At 38.3% G+C, this 17,432-nt stretch overlaps 1 protein-coding gene across 1 annotated transcript in view; it reads left to right on the top strand.

Annotated features, from left to right (window-relative positions):
• The window catches only part of PLD5 (phospholipase D family member 5), a 157,483-nt gene extending 148,544 nt beyond the window's left edge, over positions 1–8,939 (top strand). The window contains exon 7 of the mRNA XM_006157204.3: positions 7,004–8,939. Coding sequence (XP_006157266.1) covers positions 7,004–7,260 — 257 coding nt within the window. The 3' untranslated portion in view covers positions 7,261–8,939. The remainder of the gene's footprint in view (positions 1–7,003) is intronic.
• Positions 8,940–17,432: the final 8,493 nt, after the last annotated feature.

Genomic DNA, 17,432 nt, shown 5'->3' with positions numbered 1-17,432 from the left:
ACAGGGGACGCACAGCAGTTTAGAAGTAAGGAAAGCTGGACCCTAAGACTTAGACACGCAGATATAAGGGGGAGGAGCTAGGTCTGAACCCTAGGTACACAGCCACCTCACTCTCTGCAGCTCTGGCTCCAGCACTCCCATTGGCTATGTGGGGAGTTACTAACTCCTGGCTCAGGGTGAAGAGGTTCTCTCTTTTTCCATTTTTCATAGGTATGGGATCACATTTTTATCTATGATAGGGTCTCATTTATAAATTAGGCACAGTAACAACAATAACTAATAATAAAATAGGATAGTTATAACAATATATTATAATAAAAGTTATATAAATATAGCTCATCTCTCTCTCAAAATATCTTACTAAATTATACTGCATTTACCTATTTTTAGACAACAGTTGGGGACAACAGGTGGCATGGTGGTTAAAACAGCTGGACTCCTACGTGGCCAGCTGTGGTTCAAGTCCTGGACCCAGAGGCTTGAAACTCACACCGGGCATGTGTGTGTGTGTGTGTGTGTGTGTGTGTGTGTACCCAAGATCCTGAGAGGATAATGGAGGAGAAGGAATTGCTATGTGGTCAGCCCCCCCGGGGGTGATTTCTTGTTTTGCTATAGCAAGTACATATACTCTATAGCAAAAACCTCTAAATAAATAAATGAAACAGACAGACAGGTAACAATTGACCACAGGTAACTGAACTTTAAAAAGTGAAACCACAGATAAAAGGGAAGTGCTGTGTTTTTAAAATGCATATAATTCTGGATATTCTAAAGTAAGTATTATTTCTCATCACTCTCAGTGACCCAAAATGTGATCATTTAGGCTGTCATTGACTTATGGAGAAAAAAAATGAAATCAGCATCTAAGCAAAGGATGACAAAAAAAATTATTCAACAAAAAAAAAAAAAAAAAGAGAAAGGGAGAAGAGAATTTCCTACTCAATTATTATAATGGGAAACCCAGAGAAGGCTCATACTTCAGGTGCAGCAGGGTATAGAGACTTAAATCTGGATGTTTTAATATGAGACTTAAAGTAAAATGTGTGCACATTCAGCACTGACATGAACTGTATCCAGATGTTCTTTTGATGAATTAAATAAGTGTTAGAGTCAGACAAACCTACATTTGAATTCTAGTACAGACACAAGCCTGAAAATAATAGACAGTTACAATCTCTGTAAGCTTCTGTTTTCTCATTTGTGAAAATGGAGATAATAGCATTCACTTTTTAGTTGTAGTATAAGTGAATGAAACAATATATGAAAATCTAACACTGTCTCTGATTGGTCTAGAACCTCAGGAAAAACTGACTTCTCACATTCTCCTTTCTTCTTCCCAATGTATTAAATACATTTATTTCACATAAAACATCTTTTTAGAGAGATTTTTTTACTATAGGGCACATGTGTTCACTGGAGAAACAGGGAGAGACAGAGACAGAAACTGAGAAATCACCTCCCAAGGGAATGGCTACACTGCAATCCCTACTCCTCCACTCTCCTCTCAGGATTTGGGGTACATATGCACACACACCTAGCATGAGTTTTAAGCTGCTGGGTCTAGGACTTGAACCATGGTTGGCCAGCCATGGTGGGAGTCCAGCAATGTGACCATTACACCATCTACTCGTCCCTACACAAACATTTTACTGAAGCATTAATTCCCTAGAGTGAAGAATAGTTCTAGTATAAAAATATTCAAAGAACATCAAAAGAAAATTCATTGATAATTTAAATAGTTAGTATTATTGAAAAGCTCCTAAACCATTAAAGACTTGCTGAGAACATGGAATTAAGAAAAACTCACACTAATCAAAACAGCATGATATTGGCACAGAAACAGACAGGTGGACCAATGGAACAGAATAGAAACACTAGAAATAAACTCTCAAACATACAGCCAACTGATTTTTAACAAAGGGTACCAGTCAATCCAGCAGGAAAAGGAAAATATCTTTAGCAAACAGTGCTGGAAAAACTGGATATCCACCTGCAGAAATATGAATCTGAGCCCCTACCTCTCACCAATGACAAAAATCAACTCAAATTGGATCCTAAATCTAAACCTAAGACCTCAAACTATAAAACTACCACTGTAAAACACAGGGGAAACTCTGGGAGACATTGGGGTAGGCAAAGACTTCTTAAATAAGACCTCCAAAGCACAGTCAATAATCTAAAAATAGACAAGTAGAATGTCTTCAGATTAAGAAGTTTATGCACATCAAAAGACGCAGTAATTAGTGTGAATCGACAACCCTTGGAATGGGAGAATATTTTTGTAAACTCTACCCCAGAGAAGGGACCAAAAACTAGAATACACAGGGAACTCAAGCAGCTTTCCCAAAAAAAGATGATTAACCCAATTAAAAGATGGGAGAATGAGTTGAAGAAAACAATTATAAGGAAGACATATGAATAGCAAAAAGGCATATGAGAAAATGCTCAACAGTCCCTCCTTATAAGGAAAATGCAGATCAAAACCACAATGAGATACCACCTTACTCCAGGCAAGAGTACAAAAAATTAAAAAAAAAAAAAAAAAAAGATAAGCGCTGGCAGAGGTGTGGTGAAAGGGAAACTCTCCTACACTGCTGGTGGGAGTGTAAATTGATCCAGCCACTGTGGAGAACAAAATGGAGATTCCTCAAATATCTACAAAAAGAACTACAATGATCCAACAATCCCACTCCTTGTTATCTACCCAAAGGACAGAAGAATCAGAAAAGTGCTTTCGCATTGATGTTTATTGCAGCATTATTCACAATTGCTAAGACATGGAACCAACCCAAATGTCCACGAATAAGAGGAATGGATTGAAAAAATGTGGCACATATACCCTATGGAAATACTACTCAGCCATAAAAAAAAAATAAATAAAAAATACAATCCAGACTTTCAACATAAAGTGAATGAATATGGAAGACTTACTGCTGAGTGAGTGAAACAAGCCAGGCTATGAAGGAGACACATTGCATGTCTCCACTTAACATATACTGACTGCCCACACTCTGTGGCCAAAACTGAATGACGAGAGGATACAGAAACAGAAAATGGTTATATATCCCAGATACAGTGTGCAAAGAAGGTAGGAGAAGGAGGAGAGTCTGAGGAAAGATATTAAGGGAAAAAATAGAGAGGCAAGACATTTATGGGACAAAGAAATAGGTTATTATCTGTTGAAGATAATGTGTATAGTATTCCCAACTGGACTGGTGAGAAATGTATTCATGTTGGAACATTCGCTTTGTAAGCTAACTGACATAAGTGACTGAATGTATAAAAGAAATTAAATTTAAAAAAAAAGAAAAATCCTTACTAAATTTTTCATGGAATTATATTCCCATTAGTTTTCAGAAGACTTACAGAAGAATCCCCAAACAGTGGCACTTCAAAATTGGAATTCTCCAGAGTAGATTTGAGTGAAGTTGTGCAAACTTATCTGGAAGATGGTTTGAGATATTGGAGGACTAACAAAGAGTTTAGGTTGATTGTAGGCACTCAAAAGGCTCCCAGGAGTCCCATCCCTACCCAGTGAGCTCACCTGCACCATCCCTCACCATCCAGTTCCCCTGAGTGACGCTACCATTCTCCTGGCAACTAGGGCCTCAAGATACATTTTGGAAACTTAAATCAGCAATCTCAAAAAAATGCTTGTTAAAATTACATAGCAGTTTAAAAAAAAAAATACTGAAGCATATACATGATTTTGAAGTTTAGCTTTGAACCAAACAGGAGAACAAAACTGGGGTCTTTGTTCAGACCTGGGCTGGTGATGATTTATAAAATAATTTTGTCAGTTTTGACATGATTGAAATATATATATATACATATATATGTGTATAAATATGTGTATATATGCATACATACACACATATACATACACAATACATATACACACACATATATATACATATATAATTTTTTTAGAGAGAAAGATTTTTGCTTTTTGTTTTTTAAGAGAGATTTCTGCTATAGGGTGCATGCACTGACTGAAGAGACAAAAGACGAGAAATCACCCTCAGGGGTATAGCCACGCCACAACCCCTCTCTTTCATTCTCTTCTCTGGATCTTGGACATGTACACACATGCACCCAGCATGAGTTTCAAGTTGCCAGGTCCAGGGCTCGAACCACAGTCAACTACATGGGAGTCCAGCAATGTAACCATTATGCAATCTGCTGCCCCCCCCCACCCCATCACCAAATATTTTTTAGTGAGAAATTTTTAGTTTATGGTATTATAGACAGTTTATAGAGTCTTGAGACCTGGGGGCACCACTGATTAGCTATGTGAAATTGGACAAATGTATTCACCTCTTGAGCCTCCCACTCCTCATCTGCCGAGCAGAGGTAAATCCTACCAACCGCATGAAATAAATATATGAACACCAAGCATAGCGCTTTCCAGACAGTAAGCACCTAGTAAATGATGAGCTCTCTACCCCCAAAGTCACTTGTACCCTGACTTCATCCCTAGCTCCTTCCCTCAGTCTTCCGATATCTTAACCATGTCTTTTGTCTACAAGCTGTCATCCTCCCTTTGGATGTATGGATATTTCCCTAATTAAGTTACTATGCACATATGATTAGTCAACAAAAATGTTCCTTTTCTGACACCTCTAGCCAGAATTTAAAATTCTTTCCCAGTCCAGCTGCAGTAGTATACACTGGTAGTTGCTCCTACCTAGCAGGCTAAAGCCACATTGGATGCCCAGGCTCAATTTCTGACCCACCATAAAGTGGCAGAGCCATGGTGATGTATTTCTGTAGTCCCAGCTACTTGAGAGGCTGAAGCAAGAGGGTCATGACATGATAATATCCCATCTTAAAGAAAAAAAAAATCTTGGGACCAGCATAGTCTACTTTGGTTTGAGTCCTGGACCCAGTGGCTTAAACTCACACCGGGCACATGTGCATGCACACCCAAGATCCTGGGAGGAAAATGGAGGAGAAGGGATTGTGGTGTGGCCATCCCCCCTGAGGAATTATTTCTTACTTTCTGTCTCTCTGTCTCTCTCTGTCTTTCTGGCGAGCACACATGCCCTATAGCAAAAATCTCTCTCAAAAAAAAATCTCTCTCTGCTCTTATGGCATTGTAGACATACATCTTTTGTATTATCTCATATCCTTTGTATTATAATTACTGTGTTTCCCTCTCTGGACTCTTTGAAGGCAGGGACTGTCATTGTCAGTTTTATATTCACAGCCCTTAATATACTGAATCGTCAGAAAAGTGATGGCATATTTTTCTACACAAAAATGTGTCATTACTTTTCTGAAGACTCAGTAGTACTTGGTAAACATTAGGCACTCAATAAACATGCATTAAATGAATCACAAAGAAGATTTTAAAAAAATAAGCACTGCTCTTTCTCTTTGTTCTCCTATTGGAACCCTCTCTCCATCAGTTATTAAAGACATAGATTTATCTGGGAATTCTGGGTAATCCAAACTTCTTGTCTTCTCCCACCTTGAATATGGGTAACACATGAATGGCATAGATATTATTAGCCTCTTCTGAGATTGATCTCAGCCTTACTATGAGATGTAAGCTGAGCTGTGTTCCTCCAAAATTCATATGTTGAAGTTTTTTAAAAAAATTTTTAATAATTATTTTATTTATTATTATTATTTTTAATTTGACCAGAGAGAGAGAGACAGAGCAAACAAGAAAGGGAAGGAAAGTGAGAAAGCAAGCCACCAGATGCGGGGCTCAAACCACAGACGGCTATGTGGGAGTCCAGAGCCTTAACCACCATGCCACCTGCTGGCCTCATATGTTGAAGTCTTAACCGCAGTATTTTGAGAGAGGTTTTTGCTATAGGGCACGTGAGCTCACCAGAGAGACAAAGAGAGACAGAGAGACAAAAAGCAAGAAATCACCCCCCAGGGGGGATGGCCACACCACAATCCCTTCTCCTCCATTCTCCTCTTGGGACTTTGGGCATGCACGCACACACACCTGGCATGAGTTTAAACCACTGGGTCCAGGACTCGAACCATGGTCAACTACATGGGAGTCCAGTGACATAGCCATTATACTAACTGCTGGTCCCTTAACCACAGTACTCTAGATGTGACCTGATTGGAGATAGGGCCTTTACAGAAATAATCAGATTAAAATGAAGTCATTAGTGCAGGGCCTACACTAATATGACTAATGTCCTTATACAAAGGGAAACTTGCACACTGGCCTGCATAGAGAGAGAATGACATGAAGTGAAACTGAGAGAACATGGCTATGTCAGAAAGAAGCCTGGACAGATCTTCATAGTCCTCAGAGGGATGCAACCCTGTTGCCACCTTGATTTTCTTTTCCAGAGCTGAGACAATAAATTCCTGTTCTTTAAACCAGCCAGTCTGTGGTACTTTGTTTTAGCAGTCATAGAAGACTAAAGCACTACTTAGTGCCAGGTAATCAATCACATCTGGGAGCTTGTTCTCACAGTATTCCTGAGCTGAGGCACCTGATCCTGGGAGTGGAAAGGACTTACTGACCTATCAAGGAGTGTTCATGTCCTCCAAAACTGGTTCTATTTCTCTGGCTTTAGCTTTTTCTCTGATGTGAAAGCAACTGAATATTATAATTATAATCTCTTATTTATACATATGGATTAGATGTTGTCTCTTTGAGAAGGTAATTGTTCACAGGATTTTTAAGTGTATTCCTATATATTTTAAATGTTGCTGTATTTAGTGTGTCTTGTGAATATCAATAAGAAATAACATTTACCAAAGAGAACAGCAGAGTCCTTGTTTTGAGTTTCAATATGAGCAAAGCTGAGGAAAATGCCAAAATAATATGCAAATATTAATATGCCATATGTAAGGCTTCTTGAATTTTTTTTTTCATTTTGGATCTGTCAAAACAATTCAGCCTCTGTCATTTCTGGGTATTTAACTTATGATTTTTAAAAATAGAATCCACTCTATTTCACTATATTGAGAATATTCCCAGTAGACTCTAACTCTTCACCATTATGTCTTTGTTCATTTACAGGAAATTTTGATTGGGTAGGGAATGATTTTATCCAGAATGCTGGCACGGGCCTTGTTATCAACCAGGCTGATGTGAGGAACAACAGGAGCATCATTAAGCAACTGAAAGATGTGTTTGAAAGGGACTGGTATTCACCTTATGCCAAAACCTTACAGCCAACCAAACAGCCGAACTGCTCAAGCCTGTTCACCCTCAGACCTCCCTCAAATAAAGCTGCCACATACAACGTGAGCACGAAGGAGCCCCTGAGTGTGTGATGCAGATGGACAAACTGCCGGACAGCTCTGTATTTCATATTTCCATGTAAAGGAACTGGAGGAGAGACCAATTTTTTTTTTTAGGGAAAAAGCACACTTATAAAAAATGTTCTCTGAATGACATGTAAGATCTGTCTAATATCTTGGCACCGTGTACACTAAATTTAAGACTTTTGTATTTGTTACTTCTGACAGAATGTCATTCAACTTAGAAGTTAATTTTTTTGTTTGCATACAAATTTTAAGACTGATTCCTGTTTCTTTCTAGTTTTCGGCCTTTTTCTGCTGACCTAGCTGGTCAGCTCTTAGGAAGCTTAGCATGAGGTGAGCCCTGTAATGCCATTCTGAGAACTGCTGATTAAGAGAGGAAGGTGAGGATTCCACCCAGCAAAGAAACTGATAAAACCAAGCAACTTCCTTGTAAGCCATCTCCAAGACCTATACGGCCATCCGGGAGGTATAGCTTACATCTCATGTCAGCCTTCAACACTCCTGAAAAATTCCTTTTCGCTTCCTAATACTCTAAGTTCTATGTAACATCATTTTCTCTTTTCAGAAAATATCCCAGTTGTATAGGTGCCCTTATATTCACCTCAACATTAGTTCCAAGTATGATAACGTCTTCCAAAAATGTAGGAATCCCTCAGAATGGATACAAAATGGAAACAGCAGTCTTTAATTTTCCCCTTTCAACTGCATTTCCCCCTACCAAATTGGTATTTTAAAATCACAGCCAGCAGTACGTATCTTTCCTCTCAAGATCAGAAAAATAATGTAGCCACCTGCTAATATCCAGCAAGCTATTAAGTCTGCATTTTGAGGATAAAGTAGTTTTTCACATTTCTGTTTAGTTTTATGGTATTATAAAGGAAAGATCTCTACGCGTCAGTGGATTTTAACTTCTTTAGAGTCATTACGCTGAGAAGAGTATGCCAGCAAACGTTTATAGAGCTATTTAATATACCTTCTGCTATTTAATATACCAAATGCTTTTCAGAGAAATGCAATTTAAATACTCTGCTTAACATATTTTACTAAGAAACAGAAATATTGGATTATTGTTCTATAATGTCACTGTGTGTTGTGGTTTTATATCTATACAATATATAGCCCTATATTAATAGAGACTATTGCTACACAAGAGAGACGCATGGCCTCCTCAGAGCCCAGAGCAGTTGATTGGGATGCCTGGTCCCATTGCTACTTCTGACTCTCTGGCTCAGAACAGAGTCCTTCACTCTTTAGCCTTGGGTTTCTATTGGTAATGTAGAGACAGTAATATTCACCTACCTCGCAAGGATGTTGTCATGGTAGGAAATATTTATAACTTGTTTTGAAATCAAAAGAACCTATATAAATGCTAAGCATTATAATATATAATCTTTTTCTTGAAATAATCTTTGTGGTATCCTGAGAGAATCAATCCTCCCCAAGAACCCAGAGGAAGACAAATCCACAGCTTCCAGCAGCAAATGTAGATGAAGAACACAAAGACAAGCACCCTGGTGGAGATCTGGATTGTTGACATTTCATTGGGATTGTGCTAGGGACTATTCTTTAGAACCACATATTCATCTGTTTCAGAACAAAGACAAGAAATCTCAATTATTGTTTTCATGTGGACAGGCTTGATTTTTTAATATGCCAAAAATAATGATAAGAAGAATCTATGAATTTTTTTTTTTTTTGGAGAGGTTTTTGCTATAGAGAGCTGTGTGCTCGCCAGAAAGACAGAGAGAGACAGAGAGACAGAAAGCGAGAAATCACCCCCCAGGGTGGATGGCCACACTGCAATCCCTTCTCCTCCATTCTCCTCTCGGGATCTTCGGCAGACACGCACATGTGCCTGGCCTGAGTTCAAGCTACCAGGTCCGGGACTCAAACAGTGGATGACTACCTGGGAATCCAGCATTACGCTAACTGCTGGCCCCAGAATCTATGAATCTTATCCAACAGATTCACTGTGTGTTTAGGGCTGTCAGAAAAGTCATGATGCAATTTTTCATAGAAAAAAGTGTGTCATAACTTTTCCCACAACCCAATAGAATGGCTATTATTGATCACCCAGTTAGGTCATAACTTCCTTTCTTACTGTTTCGAAGTATTGCTTTGCTGTATATTTGTTTTTGAAGAGATTTTTGCTATAGGGCGCATGCGCTCTCCAGAAGGAGAGAGACAGAAAGCGAGAAATCACCCCCCAGGGGGGATGGCCATGCCGCAATCCCTTCTCCTCCATTCTCCTCTCTGGATCTTGGGCACACAAACTTGCACCCAACGTGAGTTTAAGCCATTGGGTCTGGAATTCGAACTGCAGTCAACTATGTGGGAGTTCATCGACATAGCCGTTGCACCAACTGCTGGTCCCGCTTCACAGTATGTTTAATCAGTCAACCAAGAGAGCTGGATTGGATGGGGTAAAGATAGCATGTGTTATGACTGATTGGCAAATTGTCAACAAAATTCTTCCTCAATAACAGCCAGTCCATGAGACTAAATACTTACTATATATTCAATACTCAGTTCTTATTTGAGTTGGAAGTTATCTTGCAATTCATCACAGTAGAGTGGCTTTGGTAATAATTAAAAATATAAAGCTAAGAGAAGAGATGGAGATAAATAAGCATACCAAGTTCACCCATGAACATAAACAACTTGGGTTGTGTTTGAAAAAGACACCTAAAGGGAGAAAAAAAAAAAAAAAAAAAAAAAAAGGTTGCTTTCTTGTTAGTTCTCAAGGTGTCTCCTGGAATAATTGTCCACAGCCAGTGCAACAGAGCCCTTTCATTGTCATTATTTTTTGCATGTGGTAGGAAAAGAGAAGGTCGTCCTTTATGAAAAAAATCGGTATTGCCATTTCCTTCTCAGCCCTTCTAAATGGTAGCATGAGGAACTGTGTCCCAGGGTTTTCTGTTGTGTACCACCAGCAGCAGAGCCCTGTTTGCTGTGGCATGCCATCTCCCCCATAAGCATTCCAGGAATTTCCCAAGAGGAAAAAGAAAAACAAACACAATTTGAGACTATATTTTGAAGTTCTATGTCACTAACACTAACTTAGTGCCTTATTTATGTACATTCATTGGTTTTAAACCATATGATTCACCATATGAGAATATTCCTGTTATTATGGAGTCCAACATGACCTTCTGATGGGCCTACCACTTGAAAACTGACATAGAAGCATCACTTTTTATGCAGCTTGCTCTCTTCCCACACCACACATCACTCCAAATAAGTCGCTGACACATGCCGTAAAATATTGATGCTGTCAGCCTCTGCTGCATTGTCACCAGCCACTAGTGTATCAGATAACTGCATTACAGCTTCTCAGACCATTGGAGAGGCGTGGAATGTTCTGCGATTATATCCATGCTCTTTGGGTACTGAAAATACCAGCAGCGAGGCACACTGGATAATCCCAAACTGTTTTTAAAGAACCTTTTAAAGAAATATACTGGACTTTCAAGGGCCTGTGGAACATAGAATGAAAACTAGCACCTTTAAAAAAAGAAAGGCAAATCAGACTCAGTAAAAGAAATAAAAAGTCTATGGGAAAAAAACATTTCTGAGTAGCTCTGGGCACCTCTTTTCTTGTATAGGGTGTATTGTGCTGTTGTCTGTCTCATGTCTGGGTTGGTTCTTAGTGAGATGGGTCTGATCACATCTTTGATCTTACTTTTTGACAAATGTGTTTTGTTAATGCAGTTACTGGTTTGGTTTGTTAAAAGTGCCTCAATGAACCTGGGACTGAAGAAGTTCATTTCCCACCAGCCTGGGGCTATTCCTAAGTGACTTTGATTCCACCTGAGTTTTCTGATTGTTTTAGAAACTTTGTTGAATTAAATTCCAGGACGGGGGGGAAAAAAAAAAAAAAAAGACTATAAGAACTTCTTGATAAGATCAGATCCGAGGTCCATCTGTCTCAGGAATTACATTTTACCTTCCCCCCGATATATATAAGGATTTGTGTGTGTTTCTCTGTCCCAAATGCATTTTGTATTTTTTATCATTAAAGTAATGTAAAAAGCTGCCATTACTTACAAAAGAATAGTCATTTTCAGTAATGAAAGATATCTTGCTATTGATTTTCAAACTCAGTCCCTTATAAACAGCTCCATTATCATGGACAAATGTTTGATTTTATTTCCCCATATTTAGTCTCAATTAACTGGTACACTTTAATATTAGCTTTTAAGGGAGAAATTACTATAACTTCCATTTGGCCTTAGGTAACTTGTATAAATTAATTCATATTCAACATTTTCCCATTTTCTATGGATTAGGTCTTTTCTCTTTATTTGTTGCTAACCAAATAGCTGATTACCAGTTTTACCTTACTGGCTTACTGACTTAAATTGGTAAAGGTTTTTTGTTTGTTTTGTTTTTGCCATAGGTGCACCTGCTGGAGAGACAGAGAGGGAAAATGAGAAATCACCCTCAGGGAGAATAGGCATGCCACAGTCACTTTTCCTCCAGTCTTCTCTAGGGATTTTGTGTACACACACACACACACACACACACACACATGCACACACACCTAGTGTGAATTTCAAGCAGCCAGGTCAGGGACTTGAACTGAAGTCAGCCATGTCCAGCACTTTACCCACCATGCCACCTTCTGGCCCCTGGTGGAGGCTTTTTAATAGCCCTTAAATCAATTCCAGTCCACAGCCTATTTTTTCATTTGAGTATATTTTTCCTTTGGCTGAATTATGAAAATACTGCTTTTCATAGGATGACATAGGTTTTTTTTTTTTTTTTTTTTTAGAAGTTTCTTGAAACTATAAAAATTGAATTTTCTTATTTTGGCCTAAGAGAGTCTTGGGCTTACAGTTCTAAAAGATCACTGATCACATATGCTTTTGTGACAATTTGACAAAAAGAAATGTGAGACTTAACAGGCTGTTGTGCATTTTTCTTTGTTTTTTTGCTATGTTCAACTACTAAACTTCTAATTCTGCTAAAAAGGATATTTTGAATATTTAATATTCCTTTATGTATATAGAATATACTTATACTTGGACATATCTGTATTATTAACCTTAAGGTTTCTAAATAAATCAGTGTAATAAAGGGCTGGATTTGAGGGAGTTGTTAAAATTCTCAAGTTTTCATATAGCCAAATGCTCAATTTTTTCAGAAGTAAATCGTATGTGGCTTTTTCATACTGGGAAATGAGGCATTTTTTTACCAGTTCAATCTCAGAAACAAGCTCATCTCTCATCTGTAGCCAAGTTGTGCTATGGTCAGGATGAGTAAGGCAAATGCAGGTGACCTAGTGGGCCACAGGCCCACTGTATGTTCATACTCGGAGACATCTTTATAACACTATTCCTCTCTACATATCCAACAAAAGATCTATTTTTAGCATGTACTGATTTTGAGTAAATAAGTGATGGGTGGTGGGGAATGAAGGAAAAATAACTATCATAGAGACCATGTTCTACACACCAGGCCAAAGACAGAGAAGGTATTTGTGGAGGTCATCTGCCTCTACTACTTTGCATCACATTCTAGTTCTGTGCATTAATCTATTATCAGATATACTGGTTTTCTCCTCAGTGGACCCACACCAATCTCGGGTTTAGAGCAGACCTTGAAAACTGTCTAAACCTGTTCCTCAAGACGCACAAATTTTCCTTCCACTTGGCCACACAGAAGCTGAGGACCTACTCAAACCAAACCAATCAATACAGTGCCTCCCACAAGACCCAAGAATAAAATTTTGTTGATTTACTAAAGTAATTTGGGTTTAAGGTTCTGCCTCAGAAAGAACATACATAGTATGTGCATAAGGTAAGTTATCCTTTCATAAAGAGGAAATCGGAAGACATACTTAAAAAAAAAAAAAAGCTTTCATTTGAGCCAGCCAGTGGCATAGTGGTTAAGGCACTTGGATCCCCCATGGCCAATTGCACTGGACCTGGTGCCTTGAAAAACACACCAGTTGTATGTCCCCACTTAACATATACCGTATGTCTGCATTCTATGACTGAAACTGATTGACTAATGGTTGAACAAACACAAGAGATGGGTGTGAATGTCAGACGAGGTGTATGTGGAGAAGTGGGGACTAACGAAGGACATTTGGAGAAGGGATACAGAGGTAGAGCATTGACCAGATGAGGAGGTGTGGTGTTATCTGTTAAAGATATTTTGATCAACGGGTCTGGGGAGAAATGTGCACATATGGAAATGGTCTCATTGTAAGTCAAACAATATGATTGAAAGTATATACAAAAAACAAATAATAAATAATGTGGGGAAAAAAAACACCAGGAAAAACACACACACACACACACCAGGAACACGTACATGTATGCCCAAAATCCCAAAAGGAGAAATGGAGGAGAAAGGATTGCTGCATGGCCATCCTTCCTCTGGGCAGTGCTTTTTCACTTTCCCTTCTCTGGCAAGCACACCCACCTTCTAGCAAAATAAACAAACAAAAAATACCTCATTCAACAGTTTAATAAAGGCTTAAGAAAGCAGACTTTCTAAATCTACAGTCAGTAATTTGATTCTTTCAGCAATTTCTGAATCTTACAATTTTTTCAGTTTGGTTGTTTAATGAGATAACCATGTGCAAGGAGTCCAGTTAAACCATAGTAAGCATAGAGATTATTTGTTATTATTTTCCCTCTGTAAAATGGATATCTGACTCTCAAACCCATTCTTTTCATATCAAACATGATGAAAACTTAATTCTCTTATGGACTCTGCTATTCCCCATGGGTGGAAAATTATGAGCAACAGTTGAGACATTCTGAGCTCCTTGTAAGACACCAACACAGACAAACCTAGTTTCCCACTAAGGTGCACAACTGATACTGCAATTTCCAGGGTTAAAAATGTTAAAAGCATATGCAACTTTCCAGTATAAATGGGGGATGAAGATTTTTAAAGATGACTTAAAAAACATGATATGGTAACATGCATGTAAATCAGAGCTTAGTCTACAATTTTGCTTACTTTAACTTAAAAGTGGAGATTATCTGCTTTCTAGAATGTGCATGTTATTAAAGGCAACACTCCAAAAAATGTGATAAAAGGCAGTATCATTGCTTCAGGAAAGTTATGGTATTGACAGAACACTTTAAAAATTCTCTGTAGCAAAGTATTGTTGAAAAACAAAAGATGTTTTTTTTCCCTAGCAGTAAATTTTTATGTAGATCTAACCTTTTCTTGGTGTTCTGAAAAGACCATGCCCATAGTTCTTGCAAAATCAAACCATGTCTTCTACCATGTTTTCAGTCAGCCTCAAATGATTGTACTAATTTTCAATACCTGGCTCAAAGAGATTTATTTACACATCAGGGGGTGGCTCAAGGAAAGAAGATGTACCCAACATTGGCATTCTTGTTTGATGCTGTCTGACCCAATCAGAGCTCTCCACTAAGGAGTCTGAATATGAGAGACAGTAAATGAGTAGCAGTAAGAACGACCAAAATAGACACAGTTACCAAATGGTGCCACCTTAAAGCATAATAGCAATGACTTCTGTGGTCAAGACAGCTAGGGTTCTTGCTGTTTTACTATTTCTGCTCTTAGGTTACTAGAGAAATGATTGATTCTCGAACAATGAGTCTGCACTTTGTAGTTATTGGGTTGCTTTCTTAACTTCCATACTTTCTTATGTATTGACATAAATAAACTCAAATTAACTAAGATAATTTGTATGTTTGTTCTCTGCAATCTGGGGTGGGGTTGAGGTGCTAACATCTGCAATAAAGTGAAAGTTATCTTCATTACTATGCAACTTAGAATTCAAAGAGGAAAGAGAAATATGATAGCATATCCTGTTCTGGTTAGACATGAGGTCCACATTGGATACCTCCCTGGTAAATTACATGGATTCACTCTGTAAGTGGTAGATAGCAAATCAGTTGTAACCAGTATCTTAGAATCATAAAGATGAATCAGAAGCATTGAGTATGGAATTGTTTTTAAACTTCAGATGGAGTCAGTGCCACAGTATAGTGGTTAAGAGAACCAGATCCCACATGACTGCAAGCTGACTCCCAGATCTAGAGGAGAAAAAAAGAATACATCCTGGGCACATGTACATGTGTGCTGCCAAAACCCCAACAAGATGAGGAAATGGAGAAGGATGTGACCATTCCCCATTGGGGAGTTTCTTCTTCTGTTTCTCTGTCTCTAGCAAGCACACCTACCCTCTGGCAATTTTAAAAATAATTAGATGACTACATGACAGATAGAGATTGCTAGTGCAGAAAGAGAAATTGGAACTCTTAAAGCCCAGACCTATTTTTTTCCATATGAAGAAAATGAGGCATAGGAATACACACTGAGTTAAGTAGAGGCAGCTGTGCTATACATTTAGCTAATGTTTTAAAATATGTATTCCAATGATTGACTTAATAAATGCAAAAGTTGCTAATATTAGGTTGTCAGAAAAGTCACGATGCATTTTTTGCATAGGGAAAAAAATTTGTCAAGACTTTTCCGACAACCCTATAATATGCTGAATATTCGGTTTAAGTGTGTAGTTTATAGGGACTTATAAAAGACAGAAGTGAAACTACTCCTAAGAGATCTAAAGAAGGAAGACGAGTCTTTAAGATGTCATTGGCCAGAAGTGATTGGAAGAGGTGGAAGTGGGGTCAAGACATATTTATCCTAGCAATGCCATCAAGTTTATTGGGCAAAGGATTAGTAGTATAAGAGGTCTATAGTTACATATCTTGTTTCACACATTACCTACTATGAGCATCTGAAAGTGAAAAGAATGCCATAAACTACCATTTAAAACTAGTAGTTTAAATTTAAATTGCCATTTAATTTAAAAAATAAAATTCTATACTTTGGAGCTTGTTGTTTGGACAGTTTATTGTTACATAAAAAAAAAGCTCATGAGATAGAGTATTTGAGGAATCTACGGTCTGCTGACAGTGGGATGTCAATGAATTGGCACTATGTTCGTGTAATTAGGGTAGTCTGTTATGCCATGTTATGAAGGTCAGTTTTGTGTGTCAGTTTGGCTATGCACCATTACCTGCTATCAATAAGACACTAATCTAGAGATTGCCATAAAGGCATTATGTGAATGTCATTAAAATCCATAATCCTTTCTTTTTAAGGAAGGGAGATTTATTCTTGGTCATCTAAGTAGGCCTGAATCAATCCATTTCCCTGAAGAAGAAATCTCACCTGTGGACTATAGCATTTTCTGCTGACTGGGAGTTCCAGCTTGCCCTTCCCATGAGCTGTCCTGTGTAATCCAGACCCTCCTAGCAGCCTTCCCAATCATGAAAGCCAATTCCTTTCAATCAATGAATCTCTGTGTATGCATGTGTGTCCATGTGTGTTCTGCTTCTATTAGGTCGTTGGGAAAGTCCTAACATGTTATTCTATGTTTTTCTATACAAAAATGTGTCATGACTTTCCTGATGGCCCAATATTTTCATGGTAGTACCCCCTAAGCAACCCTGAAAATTTTTTTTTTTTTGGAGGAGGGTGTGGGGACTGAAGGGAGCATGTGCTCACCACAGAGACAGAGAAAAGGAAAGTGAGAAATCATCCCCACAGGAGGATGGCCATGATGCAATCTCTTCTCCTCCAGTATCCACTAGGAACTTTTGGCACATACGTATATGCACCTGAGGTAACGTGTTTTTTATGCTGCTAGGCTGGGAACTCAAACTGTGTAGTGGGTCATGTGAGATCCAGTGCCTTAAGCTCCATGCTACCTGCTGGCCCCATCCCCCAAATATTAGTGACTTAAAACAACAAAAGATTTTTTTTTTCTCACAATATACATTCATTATAGGTCAGCAGGCTGTACTGCTCACAATGGTCACTCAGCAACCTGAGCTGACAAAGCAAATGTCACTAACCACCATACCAGAGGGAAAGGACATCACTGGAGAGTCTATCAGAAATTAGATGATCTAACCAGGAAGTAACGCATGTCAACACTGCTCACAATACAACAGCCAGAACTAGCTGTCTGATCTCACCCAGCATTATGGTGAGAAGTACATGTTACTGGCATTTCTGAAATGATGAAGAATCCAAAGCATTTAGTAGGTTGTATTAATGACAATTAATTATAAGTACAAATTTATCAATGAGCTTTCATTTAGAGAAAGGAAAATTCATGAGGACAGAAGTAGAGAATGTTAAAGAATGACTAAGGATATGAGAATTCTAGG

Source organism: Tupaia chinensis, unplaced genomic scaffold (genome assembly GCF_000334495.1).
Source record: "Tupaia chinensis unplaced genomic scaffold, TupChi_1.0 Scaffold000532_1, whole genome shotgun sequence".
In the NCBI taxonomy this organism is placed as follows: Eukaryota; Metazoa; Chordata; class Mammalia; order Scandentia; family Tupaiidae; genus Tupaia; species Tupaia belangeri.
This window is presented reverse-complemented; position numbering and strand designations above follow the sequence as displayed.